Source organism: Blennius ocellaris (assembly GCF_963422515.1).
Source record: "Blennius ocellaris genome assembly, chromosome: 5".
NCBI lineage: Eukaryota > Metazoa > Chordata > Actinopteri > Blenniiformes > Blenniidae > Blennius > Blennius ocellaris.
In genome coordinates this window covers 3,719,564-3,745,388 of record NC_137654.1, presented here as the reverse complement: position 1 = coordinate 3,745,388, position 25,825 = coordinate 3,719,564, and the positions used below count along the sequence as shown (strand labels likewise).

The window sequence follows — 25,825 nt, the reverse complement described above, 5'->3', positions numbered from 1 at the left end:
TTTGTTTTGTTGTCTTGTTCTTTCACACAATGTTGAGTTCAAATGTCTGTAAGGTTGTGAAGCCAACAATGAATCATTCTTGAAATGACTAATATAATGTCAGTGTGGACGAATTAAAAACCCTAATAGTGTCTTGCTTGTGTTTGAATATTGAAATGGGTCACTTTACGCCTTTATGTGTGTACGTATGTTCGAAGAAGAGCAGTGCACTAATGTGTCTTTCAGATTGGACGTCACTCAGTGGAAGAGGAGTCTTGTTTCACAGTCTCTGTCTGTCAAATAACTATTGATGCATCGTTGGAAAGATCATTTTTCTGTCAGTCCTCTCTATAGGAAACATGTGAATCAAGGATTGTTGGTGACTGCAGACGTGCAGCAAAGTGGGTTCAGGTGAACATGTACCTGTTTACTGGCTGAGTTGATCTGCCTTCAGTACTGGACATGAGGGACGAGGAACAGGTCCTTCAGTACTGGACATGAGGGAGAAGGAACAGGCCCTTCAGTACTGGACATGAGGGACGAGGAACAGGTCCTTCAGTACTGGACATGACGGACGAGGAACAGGTCCTTCAGTACTGGACATGAGGGAGAAGGAACAGGTCCTTCAGTACTGGACATGAGGGACGAGGAACAGGTCCTTCAGTACTGGACATGAGGGACAAGGAACAGGTCCTTCAGTACTGGACATGGGGGACGAGGAACAGGTCCTTCAGTACTGGACATGAGGGAGAAGGAACAGGTCCTTCAGTACTGGACATGAGGGACGAGGAACAGGTCCTTCAGTACTGGACATGAGGGACGAGGAACAGGTCCTTCAGTACTGGACATGAGGGACGAGGAACAGGTCCTTCAGTACTGGACATGAGGGAGAAGGAACAGGTCCTTCAGTACTGGACATGAGGGACGAGGAACAGGTCCTTCAGTACTGGACATGAGGGAGAAGGAACAGGTCCTTCAGTACTGGACATGACGGACAAGGAACAGGTCCTTCAGTACTGGACATGAGGGAGGAGGAACAGGTCCTTCAGTACTGGACATGAGGGACGAGGAACAGGTCCTCAGTACTGGACATGAGGGACGAGGAACAGGTCCTTCAGTACTGGACATGAGGGACGAGGAACAGGTCCTCAGTACTGGACATGAGGGACGAGGAACAGGTCCTTCAGTACTGGACATGGGGGACGAGGAACAGGCCCTTCAGTACTGGACATGAGGGAGAAGGAATAGGTCCTTCAGTACTGGACATGAGGGAGAAGGAATAGGTCCTTCAGTACTGGACATGAGGGAGAAGGAACAGGTCCTTCAGTACTGGACATGAGGGAGAAGGAACAGGTCCTTCAGTACTGGACATGAGGGACGAGGAACAGGTCCTTCAGTACTGGACATGAGGGACGAGGAACAGGTCCTTCAGTACTGGACATGAGGGACGAGGAACAGGCCCTTCAGTACTGGACATGAGGGACGAGGAACAGGTCCTTCAGTACTGGACATGGGGGACGAGGAACAGGTCCTTCAGTACTGGACATGAGGCAGAAGGAATAGGTCCTTCAGTACTGGACATGAGGGACGAGGAACAGGCCCTTCAGTACTGGACATGGAGGAGAAGGAACAGGCCCTTCAGTACTGGACATGAGGGACGAGGAACAGGTCCTTCAGTACTGGACATGAGGGACGAGGAACAGGCCCTTCAGTACTGGACATGAGGGACGAGGAACAGGTCCTTCAGTACTGGACATGGGGGACGAGGAACAGGTCCTTCAGTACTGGACATGGGGGACGAGGAACAGGCCCTTCAGTACTGGACATGAGGGACGAGGAACAGGCCCTTCAGTACTGGACATGAGGGACGAGGAACAGGTCCTTCAGTACTGGACATGGGGGACGAGGAACAGGCCCTTCAGTACTGGACATGAGGGAGAAGGAACAGGTCCTTCAGTACTGGACATGGGGGACGAGGAACAGGTCCTTCAGTACTGGACATGGGGGACGAGGAACAGGCCCTTCAGTACTGGACATGAGGGACGAGGAACAGGCCCTTCAGTACTGGACATGAGGGACGAGGAACAGGTCCTTCAGTACTGGACATGGGGGACGAGGAACAGGCCCTTCAGTACTGGACATGAGGGAGAAGGAATAGGTCCTTCAGTACTGGACATGAGGGACGAGGAACAGGCCCTTCAGTACTGGACATGGAGGAGAAGGAACAGGTCCTTCAGTACTGGACATGGGGGACGAGGAACAGGCCCTTCAGTACTGGACATGAGGGACGAGGAACAGGCCCTTCAGTACTGGACATGAGGGACGAGGAACAGGCCCTTCAGTACTGGACATGAGGGACGAGGAACAGGCCCTTCAGTACTGGACATGAGGGACGAGGAACAGGCCCTTCAGTACTGGACATGGAGGAGAAGGAACAGGCCCTTCAGTACTGGACATGAGGGAGAAGGAATAGGTCCTTCAGTACTGGACATGAGGGAGAAGGAACAGGTCCTTCAGTACTGGACATGAGGGAGAAGGAATAGGTCCTTCAGTACTGGACATGAGGGACGAGGAACAGGCCCTTCAGTACTGGACATGGAGGAGAAGGAACAGGTCCTTCAGTACTGGACATGGGGGACGAGGAACAGGTCCTTCAGTACTGGACATGAGGGACGAGGAACAGGCCCTTCAGTACTGGACATGGAGGAGAAGGAACAGGCCCTTCAGTACTGGACATGAGGGACGAGGAACAGGTCCTTCAGTACTGGACATGAGGGACGAGGAACAGGCCCTTCAGTACTGGACATGAGGGACGAGGAACAGGTCCTTCAGTACTGGACATGGGGGACGAGGAACAGGTCCTTCAGTACTGGACATGGGGGACGAGGAACAGGCCCTTCAGTACTGGACATGAGGGACGAGGAACAGGCCCTTCAGTACTGGACATGAGGGACGAGGAACAGGTCCTTCAGTACTGGACATGGGGGACGAGGAACAGGCCCTTCAGTACTGGACATGAGGGAGAAGGAATAGGTCCTTCAGTACTGGACATGAGGGAGAAGGAATAGGTCCTTCAGTACTGGACATGAGGGAGAAGGAACAGGTCCTTCAGTACTGGACATGAGGGAGAAGGAACAGGTCCTTCAGTACTGGACATGAGGGACGAGGAACAGGTCCTTCAGTACTGGACATGAGGGACGAGGAACAGGTCCTTCAGTACTGGACATGAGGGACGAGGAACAGGCCCTTCAGTACTGGACATGAGGGACGAGGAACAGGTCCTTCAGTACTGGACATGGGGGACGAGGAACAGGTCCTTCAGTACTGGACATGAGGGAGAAGGAATAGGTCCTTCAGTACTGGACATGAGGGACGAGGAACAGGCCCTTCAGTACTGGACATGAGGGACGAGGAACAGGTCCTTCAGTACTGGACATGGGGGACGAGGAACAGGTCCTTCAGTACTGGACATGGGGGACGAGGAACAGGCCCTTCAGTACTGGACATGAGGGACGAGGAACAGGCCCTTCAGTACTGGACATGAGGGACGAGGAACAGGTCCTTCAGTACTGGACATGGGGGACGAGGAACAGGCCCTTCAGTACTGGACATGAGGGAGAAGGAATAGGTCCTTCAGTACTGGACATGAGGGAGAAGGAATAGGTCCTTCAGTACTGGACATGAGGGAGAAGGAACAGGTCCTTCAGTACTGGACATGAGGGAGAAGGAACAGGTCCTTCAGTACTGGACATGAGGGACGAGGAACAGGTCCTTCAGTACTGGACATGAGGGACGAGGAACAGGTCCTTCAGTACTGGACATGAGGGACGAGGAACAGGCCCTTCAGTACTGGACATGAGGGACGAGGAACAGGTCCTTCAGTACTGGACATGGGGGACGAGGAACAGGTCCTTCAGTACTGGACATGAGGGAGAAGGAATAGGTCCTTCAGTACTGGACATGAGGGACGAGGAACAGGCCCTTCAGTACTGGACATGGAGGAGAAGGAACAGGCCCTTCAGTACTGGACATGAGGGACGAGGAACAGGTCCTTCAGTACTGGACATGAGGGACGAGGAACAGGCCCTTCAGTACTGGACATGAGGGACGAGGAACAGGCCCTTCAGTACTGGACATGGAGGAGAAGGAACAGGCCCTTCAGTACTGGACATGGGGGAGAAGGAACAGGCCCTTCAGTACTGGACATGGAGGAGAAGGAACAGGTCCTTCAGTACTGGACATGGGGGACGAGGAACAGGCCCTTCAGTACTGGACATGAGGGACGAGGAACAGGCCCTTCAGTACTGGACATGAGGGACGAGGAACAGGCCCTTCAGTACTGGACATGGAGGAGAAGGAACAGGCCCTTCAGTACTGGACATGAGGGACGAGGAACAGGCCCTTCAGTACTGGACATGGAGGAGAAGGAACAGGCCCTTCAGTACTGGACATGAGGGACGAGGAACAGGTCCTTCAGTACTGGACATGAGGGACGAGGAACAGGTCCTTCAGTACTGGACATGAGGGACGAGGAACAGGCCGAGGCTGGTCTGCAGTACAAAGTCTCATGTAAAGATTTAATCCTGAACAAGTTGAAAAATGTATCACTTTTCGAGCCATTTAAATTTGTTTTCTATAATATTGGAGATGTGAACATTTTGTAAAGAAATTGTTGACAAAAGACTTTATCAAGGATATTTTGAATGCCACACAGATGACTGAATAAAGAACAATAAAATTGTTTTGACTTTTTGTGTTTTCTCCTTTGTATTGTTGCTTTATGGAGTACTTTATGTTTCACTTCAACTGTACTGTGGAGATCTCAGAGTGAAGGTAGTATATTTATTGACATTCCTCCAGGTGTAAATTGATGTGATCCAGCAGAACAAGCATCAAAACAGCACAATAATTAATGAATAAGAAGCCATGAACACAGAATAAGACAAAAGAAAAGATAAAATGGAAAATTGAGTAATATACATTAGAGTAATAGTATATATAGTTTAAATGATAACAGTGAAAGCACATCATATGTATCACAAGGGAGAACACTTTACAACAATAGCTATGACATGTTGGCTTATAAAATAAGTCATTTTAAGAAAAAGAGCATTTTTAACTGACTGGCCTCAAGCTGATTTATAATATAAACATACTTAAGCCATATATACTGTATCATAACGTATCTTAGAAAAGTGAGTACACCTCTCACATTTCTATGAACATTTAAATCTTTCAATGGGACACGGAAGAAATGTGTCATCTCGTCAGGGTCCCATCAAAAGATTAATTACATATTTACATTAGTGTGAGAAGTGTACTCACTTTTGTGACATAGTGTACATATCACCCACCTTTATACAATTAAAACAAACATTCTAGTATTTATGGAGAGGGGGTGGGATTTGGGATATACTTCTTTTTTTGGTGAGATATATTTTGATTATTATGAACTTTTTATTTGATTTTGTGCATGTTTGAAATAAACAACGCAATTTATAAAAGATTAAACTCTAAAATGCTGGAGTATAGACCTATGATTTTTCACATCATAATAATAAACTGTTCAAGTCGCGAGCTCTGCTGCATTTTTCTCATATCAAAAATACTACATGGAAGATATTACTACTGATCGTTAGACCCCAGCCTAGGAGTGACTGGAGCACAACATAAAATTGCAACACACACACACAAATACGACCACAGTCGTAACAATTTTTACGATCATTTGTGGCCATAAATGATCCTATATTATACATTCAGATATAGTATAATATACAATCATTTATTGGCATAAATACTCAGGCTACACGTGCTATATAGATAAAAGGGGCAAAAACGATATATATTGTACTACATTCAAGAAAGTAGCTTTTAATGTTGCGTGGTTGACGAATTAACGCATTCTGCATTTTGCACGAGCATTTCGGCATTTCATTCTGTCCCGTTTTATTTTGAATTGTCGCATTTTATTTTGAATGAGCCTTTCTTGTCTGACAGTGGAGGAGCCTGAGAGTGGAGGCTCTGCATGCAGACACTTGGTCCTTCTCCGCCCTCCTGGAGGGATCCCCGGTCATTCGCGACAGGACATAGTGGCTAGTCCAACTCGCAGGACTCTGGAATGTGTGGTTGTGCGATTTTCTCATTACATTCGTAGCTGAACATTAAGTCTGCTGCATGAGCAAGGCATCAAGCCCACTGTCACATTATGAAGCATGGGAATGTCAAACACACACACACACATATATAGGTTTCTATATATGTTACAGCTACCTAAATTCAACACAAGAAGTAAAAAGTGATTTAATGTGTTTGGTAATAAGCAGCAGACGCAGGGTCATTAATTTCGTGAAATGATGTCTGGACCGAGCGGGACTCGAACCGGCGTCCACTGGGAGATTTCACGACTTCACGTTCTCCGTCGCCAGAAACAAACAGCGGCGTTCCAGAAGTTTCTCTCTGTAGCATCACGCAGTCCAGAGGCGACGCGGGATTTGATCAAGGTTCGACGACGTCTACCTGAACATTCGAAGGACAGAAGCGTCCAGCCGAGACACTGAACCTGAGCTCTCACCTGCTCCGCACTTCCACTTGCTCCCGCAACAAACTCCCGGTCGCTCCGAGCCACTGAGCGAGTCCCGCGCCAGGAGGAGACGTCTTCTGCGGGCCTCCGATTCACACTGCGGCCCCTCCGGAAGACCGGAGCAGGTGGCGCCCACCGAGCTGCTTGGATCCCACCCCGCCCGGGAGGGGGCTGCCGGGGTGGGGGCCGGGCCCACCGGGGGACCATAAACAAAGTCTTCAAGACTCAGACACAGTCAGAGTGCAACTTTTCCTTTCTTCTTTGTTTGGTGTTTCTAAGAATACATATATAAAATGCATGTGCTTGACAAAAATGTCAGTAAAATATGTATTTTTACCTTTTAATTCGCACCGAAGCTAAGTAGTTTTATGATAGTTTAAAGTTCTGCATGTCTCACAATAATAATACTAATGATTATTATAACAATCATAATCATCATCATAACAATCATAATTATTATAATAAGTTGTTTTCTATATGATGTTTCAACTGGTTGAAATTAGATTTTTGATCTGAGTCTCGTCAGACAACTTTGTCATCGGTGTTTGAACGTTTTTTTTTCCCTGATATCTTTTTTTTTTTTTTTTAACTGTTCTAATTCAATGAGTTTGACTGGATTCTCGTATTTTTAGATTGATTTTAGAAAGATTTCTAATTGGTTTTTCATCTGGGTTTAGGTGATCTGTTTCTGTATTGATTTTAATCCTGTTTAATCCAGTTTTTGGACTGGGTTAAGTTTACTTTTTGATTGGTTTTTAGATTGGGTTTAGATAAAATTTTTATTTACTTCATATTTTTTGGATTGGTTGTAAATCCTTTCTCATTGCCATTTGGACTGGCCTTTCGCACTCATTTCATAATGATTTCAAGTAGGGATGTCCGATAATATCGGAGGGCCGATATTATCGGCCGATATTGACTTAAAAATATAATATTTGGAAATATCGGTATCGGATTTTTACAACCGATATTGGAATTTCCGAGTCTGCATGAACGCAGCATTGGACGTTTACGGGCGCGCGCTTGATGACGTTTAACAACAACAAATACAACATGCTGGACTCGTGGCTAAGAAGGAGAAGCCCGGTGAATGAAATGTCCGTGGAGGACTGGAGGCTCAACCAGGCCCTCTTCCCTGCTGGGCCAGTACCTGACTGCACCCTGCACCAGTGTTGACAGTGAACCACTGTTCAGCACCGGTACCAGTACCTGACTGCACCCTGCACCAGTGTTGACGGTGAACCAGTGTTCAGCACTGGTACCAGTACCTGACTGCACCCTGCACCAGTGTTGACAGTGAACCAGTGTTCAGCACCGGTACCAGTACCTGACTGCACCCTGCACCAGTGTTGACGGTGAACCAGTGTTCAGCACTGGTACCAGTACCTGACTGCACCCTGCACCAGTGTTGACAGTGAACCAGTGTTCAGCACCGGTACCAGTACCTGACTGCACCCTGCACCAGTGTTGACGGTGAACCAGTGTTCAGCACTGGTACCAGTACCTGACTGCACCCTGCACCAGTGTTGACAGTGAACCACTGTTCAGCACTGGTACCAGTACCTGACTGCACCCTGCACCAGTGTTGACGGTGAACCAGTGTTCAGCACCGGTACCAGTACCTGACTGCACCCTGCACCAGTGTTGACGGTGAACCACTGTTCAGCACCGGTACCAGTACCTGACTGCACCCTGCACCAGTGTTGACGGTGAACCACTGTTCAGCGCCGGTACCAGTACCTGACTGCACCCTGCACCAGTGTTGACGGTGAACCAGTGTTCAGCGCCGGTACCAGTACCTGACTGCACCCTGCACCAGTGTTGACGGTGAACCAGTGTTCAGCGCCGGTACCAGTACCTGACTGCACCCTGCACCAGTGTTGACGGTGAACCAGTGTTCAGCACCGGTACCAGTACCTGACTGCACCCTGCACCAGTGTTGACGGTGAACCAGTGTTCAGCACCGGTACCAGTACCTGACTGCACCCTGCACCAGTGTTGACGGTGAACCCGTGTTCAGCACCGGTACCAGTACCTGACTGCACCCTGCACCAGTGTTGACGGTGAACCCGTGTTCAGCACCGGTACCAGTACCTGACTGCACCCTGCACCAGTGTTGACGGTGAACCCGTGTTCAGCACCGGTACCAGTACCTGACTGCACCCTGCACCAGTGTTGACGGTGAACCAGTGTTCAGCACCGGTACCAGTACCTGACTGCACCCTGCACCAGTGTTGACGGTGAACCAGTGTTCAGCACCGGTACCAGTACCTGACTGCACCCTGCACCAGTGTTGACGGTGAACCAGTGTTCAGCACCGGTACCAGTACCTGACTGCACCCTGCACCAGTGTTGACGGTGAACCCGTGTTCAGCACCGGTACCAGTACCTGACTGCACCCTGCACCAGTGTTGACGGTGAACCAGTGTTCAGCACCGGTACCAGTACCTGACTGCACCCTGCACCAGTGTTGACGGTGAACCAGTGTTCAGCACCGGTGCCAGTACCTGACTGCACCCTGCACCAGTGTTGACGGTGAACCAGTGTTCAGCACCGGTGCCAGTACCTGACTGCACCCTGCACCAGTGTTGACGGTGAACCAGTGTTCCGCACCGGTACCAGTACCTGACTGCACCCTGCACCAGTGTTGACGGTGAACCAGTGTTCCGCACCGGTACCAGTACCTGACTGCACCCTGCACCAGTGTTGACGGTGAACCAGTGTTCAGCACCGGTACCAGTACCTGACTGCACCCTGCATCAGTGTTGACGGTGAACCACTGTTCAGCACCGGTACCAGTACCTGACTGCACCCTGCACCAGTGTTGCAACCAGTGTTGTTCAGCACTGGTACCAGTACCTGACTGCACCCTGCACCAGTGTTGACAGTGAACCAGTGTTCAGCACCGGTACCAGTACCTGACTGCACCCTGCACCAGTGTTGACGGTGAACCAGTGTTCAGCACTGGTACCAGTACCTGACTGCACCCTGCACCAGTGTTGACGGTGAACCAGTGTTCAGCACCGGTACCAGTACCTGACTGCACCCTGCACCAGTGTTGACGGTGAACCACTGTTCAGCACCGGTACCAGTACCTGACTGCACCCTGCACCAGTGTTGACGGTGAACCACTGTTCAGCGCCGGTACCAGTACCTGACTGCACCCTGCACCAGTGTTGACGGTGAACCAGTGTTCAGCACCGGTACCAGTACCTGACTGCACCCTGCACCAGTGTTGACGGTGAACCAGTGTTCAGCACCGGTACCAGTACCTGACTGCACCCTGCACCAGTGTTGACGGTGAACCAGTGTTCAGCACCGGTACCAGTACCTGACTGCACCCTGCACCAGTGTTGACGGTGAACCAGTGTTCAGCACCGGTACCAGTACCTGACTGCACCCTGCACCAGTGTTGACGGTGAACCCGTGTTCAGCACCGGTACCAGTACCTGACTGCACCCTGCACCAGTGTTGACGGTGAACCCGTGTTCAGCACCGGTACCAGTACCTGACTGCACCCTGCACCAGTGTTGACGGTGAACCAGTGTTCAGCACCGGTACCAGTACCTGACTGCACCCTGCACCAGTGTTGACGGTGAACCAGTGTTCAGCACCGGTACCAGTACCTGACTGCACCCTGCACCAGTGTTGACGGTGAACCAGTGTTCAGCACCGGTACCAGTACCTGACTGCACCCTGCACCAGTGTTGACGGTGAACCCGTGTTCAGCACCGGTACCAGTACCTGACTGCACCCTGCACCAGTGTTGACGGTGAACCAGTGTTCAGCACCGGTACCAGTACCTGACTGCACCCTGCACCAGTGTTGACGGTGAACCAGTGTTCAGCACCGGTGCCAGTACCTGACTGCACCCTGCACCAGTGTTGACGGTGAACCAGTGTTCAGCACCGGTGCCAGTACCTGACTGCACCCTGCACCAGTGTTGACGGTGAACCAGTGTTCCGCACCGGTACCAGTACCTGACTGCACCCTGCACCAGTGTTGACGGTGAACCAGTGTTCCGCACCGGTACCAGTACCTGACTGCACCCTGCACCAGTGTTGACGGTGAACCAGTGTTCAGCACCGGTACCAGTACCTGACTGCACCCTGCATCAGTGTTGACAGTGAACCACTGTTCAGCACCGGTACCAGTACCTGACTGCACCCTGCACCAGTGTTGCAACCAGTGTTGTTCAGCACTGGTACCAGTACCTGACTGCACCCTGCACCAGTGTTGACAGTGAACCAGTGTTCAGCACTGGTACCAGTACCTGACTGCACCCTGCACCAGTGTTGACAGTGAACCACTGTTCAGCACCGGTACCAGTACCTGACTGCACCCTGCACCAGTGTTGCAACCAGTGTTGTTCAGCACTGGTACCAGTACCTGACTGCACCCTGCACCAGTGTTGACAGTGAACCAGTGTTCACACTGGTACCAGTACCTGACTGCACCCTGCACCAGTGTTGACAGTGAACCAGTGTTCACACTGGTACCAGTACCTGACTGCACCCTGCACCAGTGTTGACAGTGAATCAGTGTTCAGCACCGGTACCAGTACCTGACTGCACCCTGCACCAGTGTTGACAGTGAACCAGTGTTCAGCACCGGTACCAGTACCTGACTGCACCCTGCACCAGTGTTGACGGTGAACCAGTGTTCAGCACCGGTACCAGTACCTGACTGCACCCTGCACCAGTGTTGACGGTGAACCAGTGTTCAGCACCGGTGCCAGTACCTGACTGCACCCTGCACCAGTGTTGACGGTGAACCAGTGTTCAGCACCGGTGCCAGTACCTGACTGCACCCTGCACCAGTGTTGACGGTGAACCAGTGTTCAGCACCGGTACCAGTACCTGACTGCACCCTGCACCAGTGTTGACGGTGAACCAGTGTTCAGCACCGGTACCAGTACCTGACTGCACCCTGCACCAGTGTTGACGGTGAACCAGTGTTCCGCACCGGTACCAGTACCTGACTGCACCCTGCACCAGTGTTGACGGTGAACCAGTGTTCCGCACCGGTACCAGTACCTGACTGCACCCTGCACCAGTGTTGACGGTGAACCAGTGTTCAGCACTGGTACCAGTACCTGACTGCACCCTGCATCAGTGTTGACAGTGAACCACTGTTCAGCACCGGTACCAGTACCTGACTGCACCCTGCACCAGTGTTGCAACCAGTGTTGTTCAGCACTGGTACCAGTACCTGACTGCACCCTGCACCAGTGTTGACAGTGAACCAGTGTTCAGCACTGGTACCAGTACCTGACTGCACCCTGCACCAGTGTTGACAGTGAACCAGTGTTCAGCACTGGTACCAGTACCTGACTGCACCCTGCACCAGTGTTGACAGTGAACCACTGTTCAGCACCGGTACCAGTACCTGACTGCACCCTGCACCAGTGTTGCAACCAGTGTTGTTCAGCACTGGTACCAGTACCTGACTGCACCCTGCACCAGTGTTGACAGTGAACCAGTGTTCACACTGGTACCAGTGTATTCATACAGAACAATCTCCCTCTTACACATGAGGACATGGGAAAAGAAATAGACCAGTTATATGGACGAGTCGACTTCAGTCTTTGTTTTTGTTGCACTTTAAAGGAGGGCTGTTTTAATTTTGTGAGCATTTCTGTGCCTTTCTTGTTTATATTTACACTATTTTGTTACTCTTAAAAGAGATTGAGCCCAGTTTGAGTCTATTATTTGACAAGTTATGTCCAGTTATTCATTCATTGACTGTTTACAACTAATGGACTGAAGATATGCCTCTTCCTTTTTTTTATATTGTCTGTGGTGTTGTTGAGTTTGTTGTTGAGGTTTCTCTCTAACACTAAATAAATATGGCACTTTTTTCCATAATTTAAGCTGTTGTTCTCTTATTTTTCTCAGTGTGTACATTTGGAAAGCCATGTTTGATTCACATATGCATCCAGTGGGGCATCACAATAAAATTAGGCATAATGTGTTAATTCCACAGTAGGAGATATTTTATGTTGTTGTTACCTAACAGTTTTGATGTAAAAAGCCAGCATATATCGGTATCGGTGATATCGGTATCGGTGATATCGGTATCGGAAATTAAGAGTTGGACAACATCGGAATATCGGATATCGGTAGAAAAGCCAATATCGAGCATCCCTAGTTTCAAGTGAACTTCACAGTGAATTCAAAATTGTTTTATAGTGTTCCCTCATCAAATATGAAAACCTTCTACACTGTCAGACATCCTCAAACTTTGTAGATAAGAAATATATCTGCAACAAACATCTTGATATCTGAAATATCCTCTTTTTACTGTTCAGGAGGTGAGAGGAGACGAAGATCTCTGTAACTACTGGCAGTGCAGCCCAGTCTCATCCAGTTATATGGATGCAAGATAGTGACATGGGTCATCACGGATGGAATTATCAAATGATGATGACAGTCTCTGTCTCTGAGCTCATTATGTGGTTCCAGCTGACTCAACTGATAAACTTCACAGCAACCCCCCAACCAGGAGCCACCAAACACAAGGACAGACTACATTGCGAGAGGTCGGTGTGTATGGCACTGCATATGGAAATCTTTTGGGGCTTTTTGAATTTGTTTTGAAGCTGTTCAAGACAGTGGCAAGCACATTTGTACACTTTTGCTGTAATAATGTTGCATTGCACAGTGGGGATCAAAAATATTTCAGAGTAAAAGTTCTTAGTGCGTTTAATGTGTCGGTGAGTGTGCCATTTTATCTCAAATCTTTGTACTGACACTAAGTTATACCAGCCCTGAAGACAAATCTGGACACCGCCAAGGCTGACAGCAGGACAGATGAGTACCTGGGAAGGTTGCCGTGCACGGGCAACGCAGGTTGTGCAAGATGAAGCACAGGAATGGCTGGAATCCACAATTATCAACAATTCTTAACAGAAGGATTCTCCTGTTACACAAACATGGCTGTCAACAGTAGGTGGGGGGGTCAAATCCTTTTCATGTCAGTGTATGTGAATGATGACAGGCCCATGACTGTGTTGTAGCTTGAAAAGGTACGTAGAAAATGTTAAAATGTCAAAGCAAGACAATACGAGTTTTTCCAAACGTGGGGCAAGACGTGAGAATCCTGGACTGAAGGAAGCCTATAATTTGTTTGCGGTAGTTAACCTTTTGCAAGGAGAAACATCTGGAAGTGTGTGACATGATTGCAATGCTCCAGGAACAGAAATTACTAGTTATGCCGCGTCTTCTTCGCATTCTGCATGTCTTTCAGAGTAAAATGAGGTGTATGTTTACACAGAACACGTGCCATGCCATGGGCGTCATCCCGTGTCCTGCAGTTACAGTCCATAGGGCCTTAAAGCTCGCAGAGAATTCTACTTCATCATGATCGTCGTCATCATCATCATCACCATCATCATCATCATCCACTGAGGGATCTGCTGCAGGGTGATTGACAGCCAACATATCACAAATCACTCTTTGGATCAATCTAGAAGTAAAGAGATGACAATAGAAAAGCACAATGAATCTGGCACAAGCAAAACTAAACAAGAAAGATAAATGAAATTCAATCTTGCCTGAAAATTTCTTGTTAATGAACATGTCATGAACATCTAAAACCTATTTTTCACTTAAAGGTCCCATATTATACTAAATTGACTTTTCTGTGCTTTAAACATCATAAAAATGCTATTTGGGGTTCATATAATCCCCAAAGTGGTTTTTTCATTGATTCCCTCAAGCTTGAGTTCACAGTGATCTTTCTCTGTTCTAACTGGTGGAGGAGCTCAACACCTTGATTCTATTTGATGACGTGGCACCACCTTGCTGACCCTGCACAGAGCTGGAGAAGCCCCGCCTCCAGGAAGATTGACATGTGGAGAAACCAAAACAAGACACGCCCACGAATGTGCCAAGGAGCGCAGCCTCTTCTCTGCTCACTATCTCAGTCTCTGCTGCTTCACATTGAACTGCTGTTTTTGTTGCTGTCGATAACTGTTTTCACCTTCATGTCCACTGGAGAAAATGTGTTTTCACCATCATGTCCACTGGAGAAAATGTGTTTTCACCTTCATGTCCACTGGAGAAAATGTGTTTTCACCTTCATGTCCACTGGAGAAAATGTGTTTTCACCTTCATGTCCACTGGAGAAAATGTGTTTTCACCATCATGTCCACTTGGAGAAAATGTGTTTTCACCTTCATGTCCACTGGAGAAAATGTGTTTTCACCATCATGTCCACTGGAGAAAATGTGTTTTCACCTTCATGTCCACTGGAGAAAATGTGTTTTCACCTTCATGTCCACTGGAGAAAATGTGTTTTCACCTTCATGTCCACTTGGAGAAAATGTGTTTTCACCTTCATGTCCACTTGGAGAAAATGTGTTTTCACCTTCATGTCCACTGGAGAAAATGTGTTTTCACCTTCATGTCCACTGGAGAAAATGTGTTTTCACCTTCATGTCCACTGGAGAAAATGTGTTTTCACCTTCATGTCCACTGGAGAAAATGTGTTTTCACCATCATGTCCACTTGGAGAAAATGTGTTTTCACCTTCATGTCCACTGGAGAAAATGTGTTTTCACCATCATGTCCACTTGGAGAAAATGTGTTTTCACCTTCATGTCCACTGGAGAAAATGTGTTTTCACCATCATGTCCACTGGAGAAAATGTGTTTTCACCTTCATGTCCACTGGAGAAAATGTGTTTTCACCTTCATGTCCACTGGAGAAAATGTGTTTTCACCTTCATGTCCACTTGGAGAAAATGTGTTTTCACCTTCATGTCCACTTGGAGAAAATGTGTTTTCACCTTCATGTCCACTGGAGAAAATGTGTTTTCACCTTCATGTCCACTGGAGAAAATGTGTTTTCACCTTCATGTCCACTGGAGAAAATGTGTTTTCACCTTCATGTCCACTGGAGAAAATGTGTTTTCACCTTCATGTCCACTGGAGAAAATGTGTTTTCACCATCATGTCCACTTGGAGAAAATGTGTTTTCACCTTCATGTCCACTGGAGAAAATGTGTTTTCACCTTCATGTCCACTGGAGAAAATGTGTTTTCACCTTCATGTCCACTGGAGAAAATGTGTTTTCACCTTCATGTCCACTGGAGAAAATGTGTTTTCACCATCATGTCCACTGGAGAAAATGTGTTTTCACCTTCATGTCCACTTGGAGAAAATGTGTTTTCACCTTCATGTCCACTGGAGAAAATGTGTTTTCACCTTCATGTCCACTGGAGAAAATGTGTTTTCACCTTCATGTCCACTTGGAGAAAATGTGTTTTCACCTTCATGTCCACTTGGAGAAAATGTGTTTTCACCTTCATGTCCACTGGAGAAAATGTGTTTTCACCTTCATGTCCACTGGAGAAAATGTGTTTTCACCTTCATGTCCACTGGAGAAAATGTGTTTTCACCTTCATGTCCACTGGAGAAAATGTGTTTTCACCATCATGTCCACTTGGAGAAAATGTGTTTTCACCTTCATGTCCACTGGAGAAAATGTGTTTTCACCATCATGTCCACTTGGAGAAAATGTGTTTTCACCTTCATGTCCACTGGAGAAAATGTGTTTTCACCATCATGTCCACTGGAGAAAATGTGTTTTCACCTTCATGTCCACTGGAGAAAATGTGTTTTCACCTTCATGTCCACTGGAGAAAATGTGTTTTCACCTTCATGTCCACTTGGAGAAAATGTGTTTTCACCTTCATGTCCACTTGGAGAAAATGTGTTTTCACCTTCATGTCCACTGGAGAAAATGTGTTTTCACCTTCATGTCCACTGGAGAAAATGTGTTTTCACCTTCATGTCCACTGGAGAAAATGTGTTTTCACCTTCATGTCCACTGGAGAAAATGTGTTTTCACCTTCATGTCCACTGGAGAAAATGTGTTTTCACCATCATGTCCACTTGGAGAAAATGTGTTTTCACCTTCATGTCCACTGGAGAAAATGTGTTTTCACCTTCATGTCCACTGGAGAAAATGTGTTTTCACCTTCATGTCCACTGGAGAAAATGTGTTTTCACCTTCATGTCCACTGGAGAAAATGTGTTTTCACCTTCATGTCCACTGGAGAAAATGTGTTTTCACCTTCATGTCCACTTGGAGAAAATGTGTTTTCAGGTGCAAGTATGTCTCCACACTATTTGTCTTGCCGAAAGAAGAAGCACAGCGGCGAATGTGGCTGAACTTTTTTTTCTTTTCCGCAAAGAATGTATTTGTTTGTGAGCGACTCTTCACCAAAGAAGCTTCCAGAACTACGGTACTTTGAAACTGGACTTACTCAGAAGCTCATCTTGAAACCTGCTGCTATTCCCACAATAAAAGATGCTAATGAGGCGTTGAGATCTGCAAGTACATTACTACAACTACGAGTGTGAGCTGCTGGCTACGTCACCCAGGCGGTGGAGGAGGCGGCTGTGGGCTGAGGAGGCAGAGGAGCTGACAACCACCCGTTTCATGAGAGGTGACGTCAGCTCGATCCAAGAAATAACTATAATTTCACAAGTTTTGAGTGTTGTATACTGTATCATCCAAATTATTATCCCACATGAGCATAGGATGGACTGTGAAACATGAAATATAGTGAAATATGGCTCCTTTAAGCAGCAGCTGATGACAAAAAAAGTCCTTGTTGGCCATAATCTGCTCGTTTTGTCCAAAATAATAACCACCACAATCCATATGGCAAGTTGACTTTGTATTAATTTCCCCCAAAACAGTGCCGGTGCTCAGTGTTTACAGTGAGAAAAAATATATTAACAGTGTAAAAACATATTTTATAGCCAGAGAGAAGAAGATCCCAGCTCGCCTTTCAGCTGCTCAGTTCCAGCAAATTTCCTTTACCAGGCCGGTTGCTTCCACCACCTCCAGGGACAGACTCCACTTCCATCGCTTCACACCCTGCTTTTAAATGGTAAACCCCTCCTATGGGTGTGGTATGTTTGTGTGCAGCCTGCGCGACGCAGGGTGTGTGTGAGCGCGTGCATGTGTGTGTGTGTGTGAATGTGTGTCGCTGTCCCATCACTGACGCCGTTGCTCCGTCACACTGAATGTAATGTTAACACTTTTATTTCTTCTATTTTATCATCAGATTAACTGTTGAATGCTTCTTTAAGGACTGTAAAGGGCCAATAAACAGAAACCAGTCCTGATGTTTGTGCGCTGGAGGGGACAGTTATCCGTTTTTCCACCAGGGAAACGTTTCATCCCATCTTTATAATGCATGCTTTTTAGGCTTGTTCTGGAGTACTGTTTTTTTAAGGTCCATTTTTTCTCTCTCAGGTTGTACTTCCCCTTTCTTATACAAAACGTCTTTTGGATATTTTGTGGAAAAAGATTTAGTTTTACTTTAAGTTGATTTGTTTTGAATTGTATCAGGTCCTTCAATGTTTACGTGCTTGGTTGGAGAAATAGGGATTTGATTGTTCGTGATTAAAAGTTAAATGGAGACTTCTTATTGCTTTTTTTCCTGTATTGTACATACTATGGCATCAAACTTTCTTATCAAGGAGATATTTAGATTTATTCGTCCGAGCCATGATTTTTGCTGTTTTCTTTTTTACTTTTGTAACGTGTAGTTTACAACTTCTTCTTTTTTTTTTTTTTGCTGCTTCATTTAATGTTGAAGTTATTTTTGTTGAGGAGCTGCTTTTATGTCTTGATGTAACGTTAAAAGTAATTTATATTTGAAGCATGAATCCATGTTTTTCTTGCTGCCTTCCTGGTTCATATTTCAAAAGGTCCTTATGTTCGCTGGCAGTTTGTTGAATGGTCTTGGAGGTGTGTTAGGATTACCAGCTTATAATCGTTGCATGTAAAACAATCATGTTAAAGTAACCCTGGCAGCTACAAATATTTTATTCATTCACCACTACTTTGTCATTTCTTCCTCCACATGTATCATTTTCCTCCCACTTCACAATCATGTCATGTTGCATTGGTTTCTCACACAACATCCTGATAAAACACATTTACACTGCGATTGTAATGTGACAAAATGTGGAAAATTTCAAGAGTTATTGAACACTTTTGCAAGCTGCTGGATGATAATGCCTTGAAAACAGGCAGACACTTTGATGAGGGATGTAGTTCAAACTTCACGTGTGTCATCACAGTGCTGTCCTGAACACATCCATAGATTAATGTCGCTTCACAGTCATAGCGCACAGTCATAGGATTATATTTTCATATACCATGGCCTCAAACTTTGTGATATCATCTGTTGGACTGGTAGGGATATGACGAACATCAAGACACACAAAAATGTCATGACACCCATACTCTAAACCCAACAGGAAGTTCGCTATTTGGAGTTAGCTGTGAAATTCCCGTCTTGAATGTCGACAGGGTAAATCCAGGAGGTCTCAAATTGTACCTATGTATATACAACAGTCCTCCCCAATAAAAAGGGTATCAAGGTTCGTCTGTAAAAGTCAAAGGGGGTGGCCATGACCCATGGCCATGGCCATCTGATGGTTCACCATGAAATAGGAAGTGATGTGTAAATGCTCTGCTTGCTACAGTGGGCACAAAACTTCTCAAACTTGATCAACCCCCCCCCCCCCATCAAATCCATATGTCAATATTGATTCACAGATTTAGCGCCACCTGTTGGCAACTGGAAAGATCATGTTGTACATTTGTTTTTATGTTTCATTTCTTTTAAGTATTGAGGTGCGCACATCACAAACGGGCCATTAGGAGTGCACAGCGCAATTTTTTCGGCCGTCTTTTTGGAAAATTTCCCATCGAAATGATTGTTTGAGGCTCGCTGACTAAAACAGTGGACTGAAATAACTCATTTTGAATGTCAGTACGTCACTGTCAGGAGGTAGGCTGAGGTCTCCTTTAAGAGTGGGCGGGCCATAGGTCTGGGCTGTCCAGCACCACACCTGTGGCCACTTTCTGTAATCACCCTGCCCTATATATGTCCTGTCTGTGTTTGTTCATTGTTGGTTTGTTTGTCATCAATGTCTTGTCCGTCCGGTCCAGTGTTTCAGACTTCATGTCTGCTGTGCTCCTCAGAGCGACCTGCAACGCTATTGTCTGTATAGCCATCGCCAATAAAAGACTTGATTGAACTCAGCCTGCCAACAGAGTCCTGCACTTGGGTCCTGTCTGCTCTCCGTGACAATCACAATGTAGGAATGTTATTCACATCTGTGGAAAAAATGTAATGTGTGTATTGGCTTCGGTACTCAGCATCGGTATGGGTGAGTACTCAAATGCAAGTACTCATACACTACTCGTTTTGGAAAAAAAGTGGTATTGGTGCATTCCTATTTATTATTACATTATTATTACATTATTATTTGTGCAACCCACTGTTGAGTGCTGTGTAAGCCACAGAATTGGACCTTTTTGACACTTGTAATATGTAATAGGTATAGCCCACATTTCCATCTCACTCTGATGTGCACCAAACCTCAAAATGCACCACAGTCCAACGTGCGAAGACCTTTTCAACCCGTTATATCTGTGATCTGATTCAGCCTTACACCGCTGCGCAGGCTCTGAGGTGTGTGGATCAGAATCTACTGAAGGTTCCTCATTTTCTTATGAGAGTCGACAGATCCTTCCAGGCTGTTGCTCCTAGGCTTTGGAATGATATTCCAACCCTCCCTGCGCTCAGTTGCCTCTGTTAACACCTTCAAAAGCAAACTCAACACTCATTTATTTGTTCAGGCTTTTTAAATTAGCAACATTTGGCTGTTGTGATTTTGTGTTGTCTTGGCCTTTTAGTTTGTGTGCACTTTGATGTTTTTTCTCTTCTTTTTTTTTTTAACTGTGTTGTGAAGCACTTTGTGGCTTTTTGACTGTGAAAAGTGCTATATAAATAAACGTTACTCACTTACTCTGCTTGCAGCTTTAATTATCCCCCGCCGTAACCGATAGGCCCCGAAGGGGGATCTTGAAACAGTCTCCGTACGTCCGTACGTCCGTCCGTTCGAACGTTTCTACCTATATCTCGTCAACCCCTGGGCCCACAGTGACCAAACTTCACATGTGGATACATCTCAGAGGGGGAAGGGATACTATGGTGACCTTGACCTAATTTGCATATTAAGTAGGTCACAGGGTCACGAAGTGCTTAAAAACACATTTTGGGCTCTGGAGGCCTAGGTTTTTGAGCTAGGGCTCTGAAATGTTATACACACATGATACACACTCCAGGGATAACCTCCAGTACACCAAGTGACCTGACCTTGACCTTGAAGATCGGTAGGGTCTGAAGTTTGCTCGTCATGGTTGCACAATACATGTATTTTCATATAAACATTTCTCCTCATTTCTCAGCAGTTCCTGGGCCCACAGTCACCAAACTTCACACATGGACACTCCACCTGGGGAGAAAGGGCACCATGGTGACCATGACCTAATTTGCATATCAGGTCACAGGGTCACTAAGTGCATAAAAACACCTTTTGGGCTCTGGAGACGTATTTTGACATAGCTTATGAAGAAGACCTTTCAGATTCTACATAATTATCTACTAGGACCCATGGAACACCCTCTAGTGTACCAAGTGTGCTGCCTTAGAGCTGACTTTGTGAGAAAATATAAAGCCCTCCGGCGGGGGATTAGCCGAGCAACGGCCTTCTTGTTTTTGTATTGTGACTGGAAGCATTTTGATTTGTATGATTAGAGTTACTTCCATCGTATTCCACTTCTAATATATCAAACATTCTGGACAATGTGGCTGAGAACTACCTTTTTTTCTCAATATAGTAATCATAATGCCAAAAAGCTACTAAGTATTCTAAAATTGAATGAAACAGAACGCTCCCGATGTGGTCCTCAAACTGTGGCACACACGTCACTAGAGGCACGCGAGCTCCCTCTGGTGGGATGTGGAGGAAAGTCAGACATTTACACAGTTGCAATTTATTTGAAAACATACATACAATGAACAAAACAGTACAACATTTAGAATGAATATTAAACCATATTGGATCATTTCCTTAATTTGATCACAGGACTATTTGATAGCCATATTTAAAATCCTTCACAGGTACTGTAAAGCCAGTTAATGTAAATTCAAATGATATCAGGAAGTGTTAACAGGGTAGTGGGGGAAAACTGCTCATTTATCAATGTGAATACTATCAGTGAGGATCAGATCAGGAGTGATTAGAATGATTAGTGGGTTCATTCACCTTCTGTGAAAATCCAATTGTGCCAAGTCATTAATGAAATGTAAGGTGAGGCTCATTGTCAACATCTACAAGACTGTTAGTCACCCACTTTACTGTCTGAACTCAGGACTAAATTGGAGAGAAAGTCTGAGAATTCAGATAAAAATTCAGAGGGTACCTTGGGGAGGATACACTTTGACAAGTACAGGGACATCTCAAAAAATTAGAATATCATGAAAATGTTCAATATTTTTTTGTCACTCATTTCAGAAAGTCAAACCCATATATGATATAGGCTCATGACACAGTGAAATATTTCAAGTCTTTATTTCTTATTTTCATGATATTCTAATTTTTTGAGATGTACCTGTAGAACTTCTTTCCAGTTGGAGTACATGACGTTGAGAGTGAGACCAGTTTCTCGAGGAATGGGAACATTAGGCCACGTTTACATGTACCCAGTTAAAAAAAAAACAAAACAAAAACTGATATTGACCTTTACGTTGAAAAAAAAGCAACTTCGTCGGTGTGGACAGAGACATGGTATTCAAGAGTTCTCTGTGTACTTTATTAACAAACTAAGTGACAATGGACTCAAACCAATGAACAAGGTAACAGAACTATTACAAGTGAATAAGTAAGTGGACGGAGAAGGGAAGGAGGGAGGACATGACTGAATACTGACACACACTGATAAGAAAATTAACTGCTGAACTAAAGCAGAGTACTCCAAGACTAGACACGATATCTAAACTGTGAGTGCGATCACACAAACAACTACTTCTAAATGTCCAGAAACTACTAGGACCCAGCGAGAGACTGAAGCATACACACTGCCTGGTGGGAAGTGGGGAAACGTTGAATGGCGTGGTTGGTAATGATGCAGACGGATGGTGGTTATGTGCAGGTGGAGGGTGATCAAGGAGCCTTCTGTTGAACTGAAGCCGTTGAGTGGTTCCCGTGAACGGAGTTACAGCGCAGGAGCTTGGTGCAGCAGGGTTGGTCCACAACTGAAACAAGGGAAGGCAGGTTAAATGCAGAGCAGAATTCAACTAACTGTTGGTAGTTTTACAATCCGGCACAGAGTCTTGATCTGAAGCCAGCTTTAGGAAGTGAGAGGTGATTTGGTTGGTGATCGCCCACGCCCTGCCTGAGGTGAGTGCACTCCTCCACACCTCACACCACAGCGACACACGCCCACCTAGGAAAAGGAAAGGATGGAGGGGGAAGGGAAAAATACTGACACTCGGCAAAGCCAGAGGTGGCGGTCATGACATAAATAAATGTATTCGTAAATGTTTGGTTGTTGGAGGGTGACGGATGCGAAGGAGCAGCAGACCAGTGTGTGAGACAAGGGTGGGCAGTCCTGGGGCCTCATTTATAAAACTGTGCGTAGGATTGACGTCAAAATTGGCGTACGCACGAAACACAGAAAGTGCGTACGCACAAAAATATCCTGATTTATAAAACAGTGCGCACGCACGTCCTACGCCGATTTCCCTTTATAAATCACAACCCACTCTAAATGTGGCGCAACTGTGTGCGGGTCAGACCACGCCCATATTGGCCTCTAAATATTCAGAGAAACGCCTCTCATGAATATTGATTCACGACTGACAGCATGCCGAAAGCAGAAAGAAAAGCCAAGAAACGCAATTTGATCCAGTGTGAGGTGGAAGTTCTGGTCGGGGAGGTGGAGAAGAGGAAGGCGGTATTATTTGGTGGACACAGTGTTGGGTTAGGGTTAGGGTCAGTGTTAGGTTAGGGTTAGGGTTAGGGTCAGTGTTGGGTTAGGGTTAGGGTCAGTGTTGGGTTAGGGTTAGGGTCAGTGTTGGGTTAGGGTTAGGGTTAGGGTCAGTGTTGGGGTCACCAACGCCAAAAAGGCTCTAGAGTGGCAGCATGTGGCGGATGGTGTCAATGCTGTGGCCTCAGAAGGTCGGAGTGTGGCTGACATGAAAAAAAGTGGTCAGACATCAAAGTAGACACAAAAAAGCGCCTGGCGTCACACAGGCAGAGCGTCTGTGCCCCGGGCGGGGGAACGGGCCCTCCGGAGCTCACCCCGCTGGAGGAAACACTGGCGGGGGTCATCGGGGAATCCCTCCTGAGTGGAGTGGTGACGGAGGTGGAGGGGGACACCCAGGCCCGCCCCTCCCTACACGCAGAACACGCGCTGTGCGTAGGGCCCCGCGATCCATGGGGGGCCCCATTTTGCGCAAGTGAATTGAATTTCCCTCGGGATCAATAAAGTATCATCATTCTCTGCAAATGCGCAAATGATGCGCTGCATTTTGCCGAGAGGCGCGTAGAACACCGTCACCAAGTCATCCGAGAGAGAGAGACAGAGAGAGAGAGAGAGAGAGCGAGAGAGAGAGAGAGAGAGAGAGAGAGAGAGAGAGACAGAGAGAGAGAGAGAGAGAGCGAGAGAGAGAGAGAGAGAGAGAGAGAGAGAGAGAGAGAGAGAGAGAGAGAGACGGCTTCCAAACGTCAATACGATTCAGGAGCTAGCAAAAGAAAGAAAAAGTCCAAACAAGAGGCTCGTGCTTCACTTGAAGGTGGGATGTTGTTGAAATAAAAAAGATTGTTCCACTTTTGATCTATAAAGTTCTTGTTCCACTGTTGATAGAGGCTGTTCATTTGATTCGTTAGTAATTAAATGTATTATTATTATTATTATTATTATTATTAGTAGTAGTAGTAGTAGTAGTAGTATTAGTATTATTAGTATTATTATGTTATTGGAAGGGGGGCCCCAAAATACAATCCTGCTTAGGGCCCCCACTTGGCCAGGGGCGGCCCTGGGGACACCGCCACCTGCCCTTCAGGAGCCCGATGGTGCGCTCCACAATACTATAGATTCTAGGTCCTCTCCTCTGCGCCTTGTGGGTGAGGAAAAGGGGTGAGCAGCCACCGCTTGAGGGTTAGGGTTCTCCACTGTCGCCTGCAAGGTCGTGAACGGGTTAAACACCACTACAACATTGCAAGTCTCAGGATTTCCACATGAATTCTCCGTACCTAGAAGCCACCCATCACGTACAGCGCCGGCTCCAGTCTGCGCCCAACACTGCTATATGGGCTATATGATATAGGATGTTACACTGCATTCATATCAGTGGAAACATAATACTGTTGTCTTACTATTGTCTTAATCATATGTTTCCCGTGTGCACTCCAGGGAGTGTGTTTGTTTATTCATTGTAGAAATTACATTTTTTACTATCCATTTCTTGCAAATAAACTGTCCATATATGAGAGGTCATATAACTATTTATTTTACACCATCAGTTTCACACAGTTTCTCCCGTTTCTTTCTTCTGCCATCAGTGGCGCAGTTTCTCCTTCCCCCAGTTATGTGCGTACGCCTGGGTCAGAGTTGGCGTGGAGGACCGCACATTTTCCCGTCAAGTTCTCTTTTTATAAATCCCACGGTTTGCGTAGAGAGTGGCGTACGCAATCTTTTGTGCGTACGCAACGTTTATAAATGAGGCCCCTGGTCCTTGAGGGCAGTTATGCACGGCTTCAATGTGTCCTCACAACAACATAGCTGTGACAGCAATTTGTGGCACATTATCAAGCTTTCTGCAGAGCCTCATCATGAGAACTCAGGTGTGTTTGAGCAGGGAAACATTGAAAACATGCAGGACTGCAGCCCTCGAGGACCAGGGAGGCCCACCACTGGTGTAAGACTAAAACTCTGTTCTTGACTCCTAGTCTGGACTCTTGAGGGTGTATTTGATGTGACTTGGGGTTTATGTAATGAGCCAAGTCAATATTTCCCACTTGTTTTGATTTAGAGCATGTTGATCTGATTCTAGCTCTGACAATACCAAACTTCCAAAAGACCTCACTCACTCACTCACTCACTCACTCACTCACTCACTCACTCACTCACTCACTGATGAATGACTGTGTATTACTAATTTATCTGATGAGATTCATGTAGTCAGCCTCGAAACAGATGAAAACGAGGACAATTAAATCAACCTGCATGGAAAAACATCAATAACTTTGAATAAAGAAAATCAGCAAATAACTCACTGGTGTTGCCACAATTGACAAATGACGAAGGTCATTCACTTCTTCACACTCACACTCATGGTTCTGAAAACTCTGAACTCCCACATATAGGTGGAGATTAA

The 25,825-nt window shown here is 46.3% G+C and overlaps 1 protein-coding gene across 1 annotated transcript in view; it reads right to left on the bottom strand.

Moving 5' to 3' along the window:
• lamb2l (laminin, beta 2-like) overlaps window positions 1–25,825 on the bottom strand; it is a gene marked incomplete at both ends in the record, with an annotated part of 116,231 nt that overhangs the window by 90,224 nt on the left and 182 nt on the right. Inside the window, one exon of the mRNA XM_080496337.1 lies at window positions 6,499–6,733. Coding sequence (XP_080352463.1) covers window positions 6,499–6,733 — 235 coding nt within the window. The remainder of the gene's footprint in view (window positions 1–6,498; window positions 6,734–25,825) is intronic.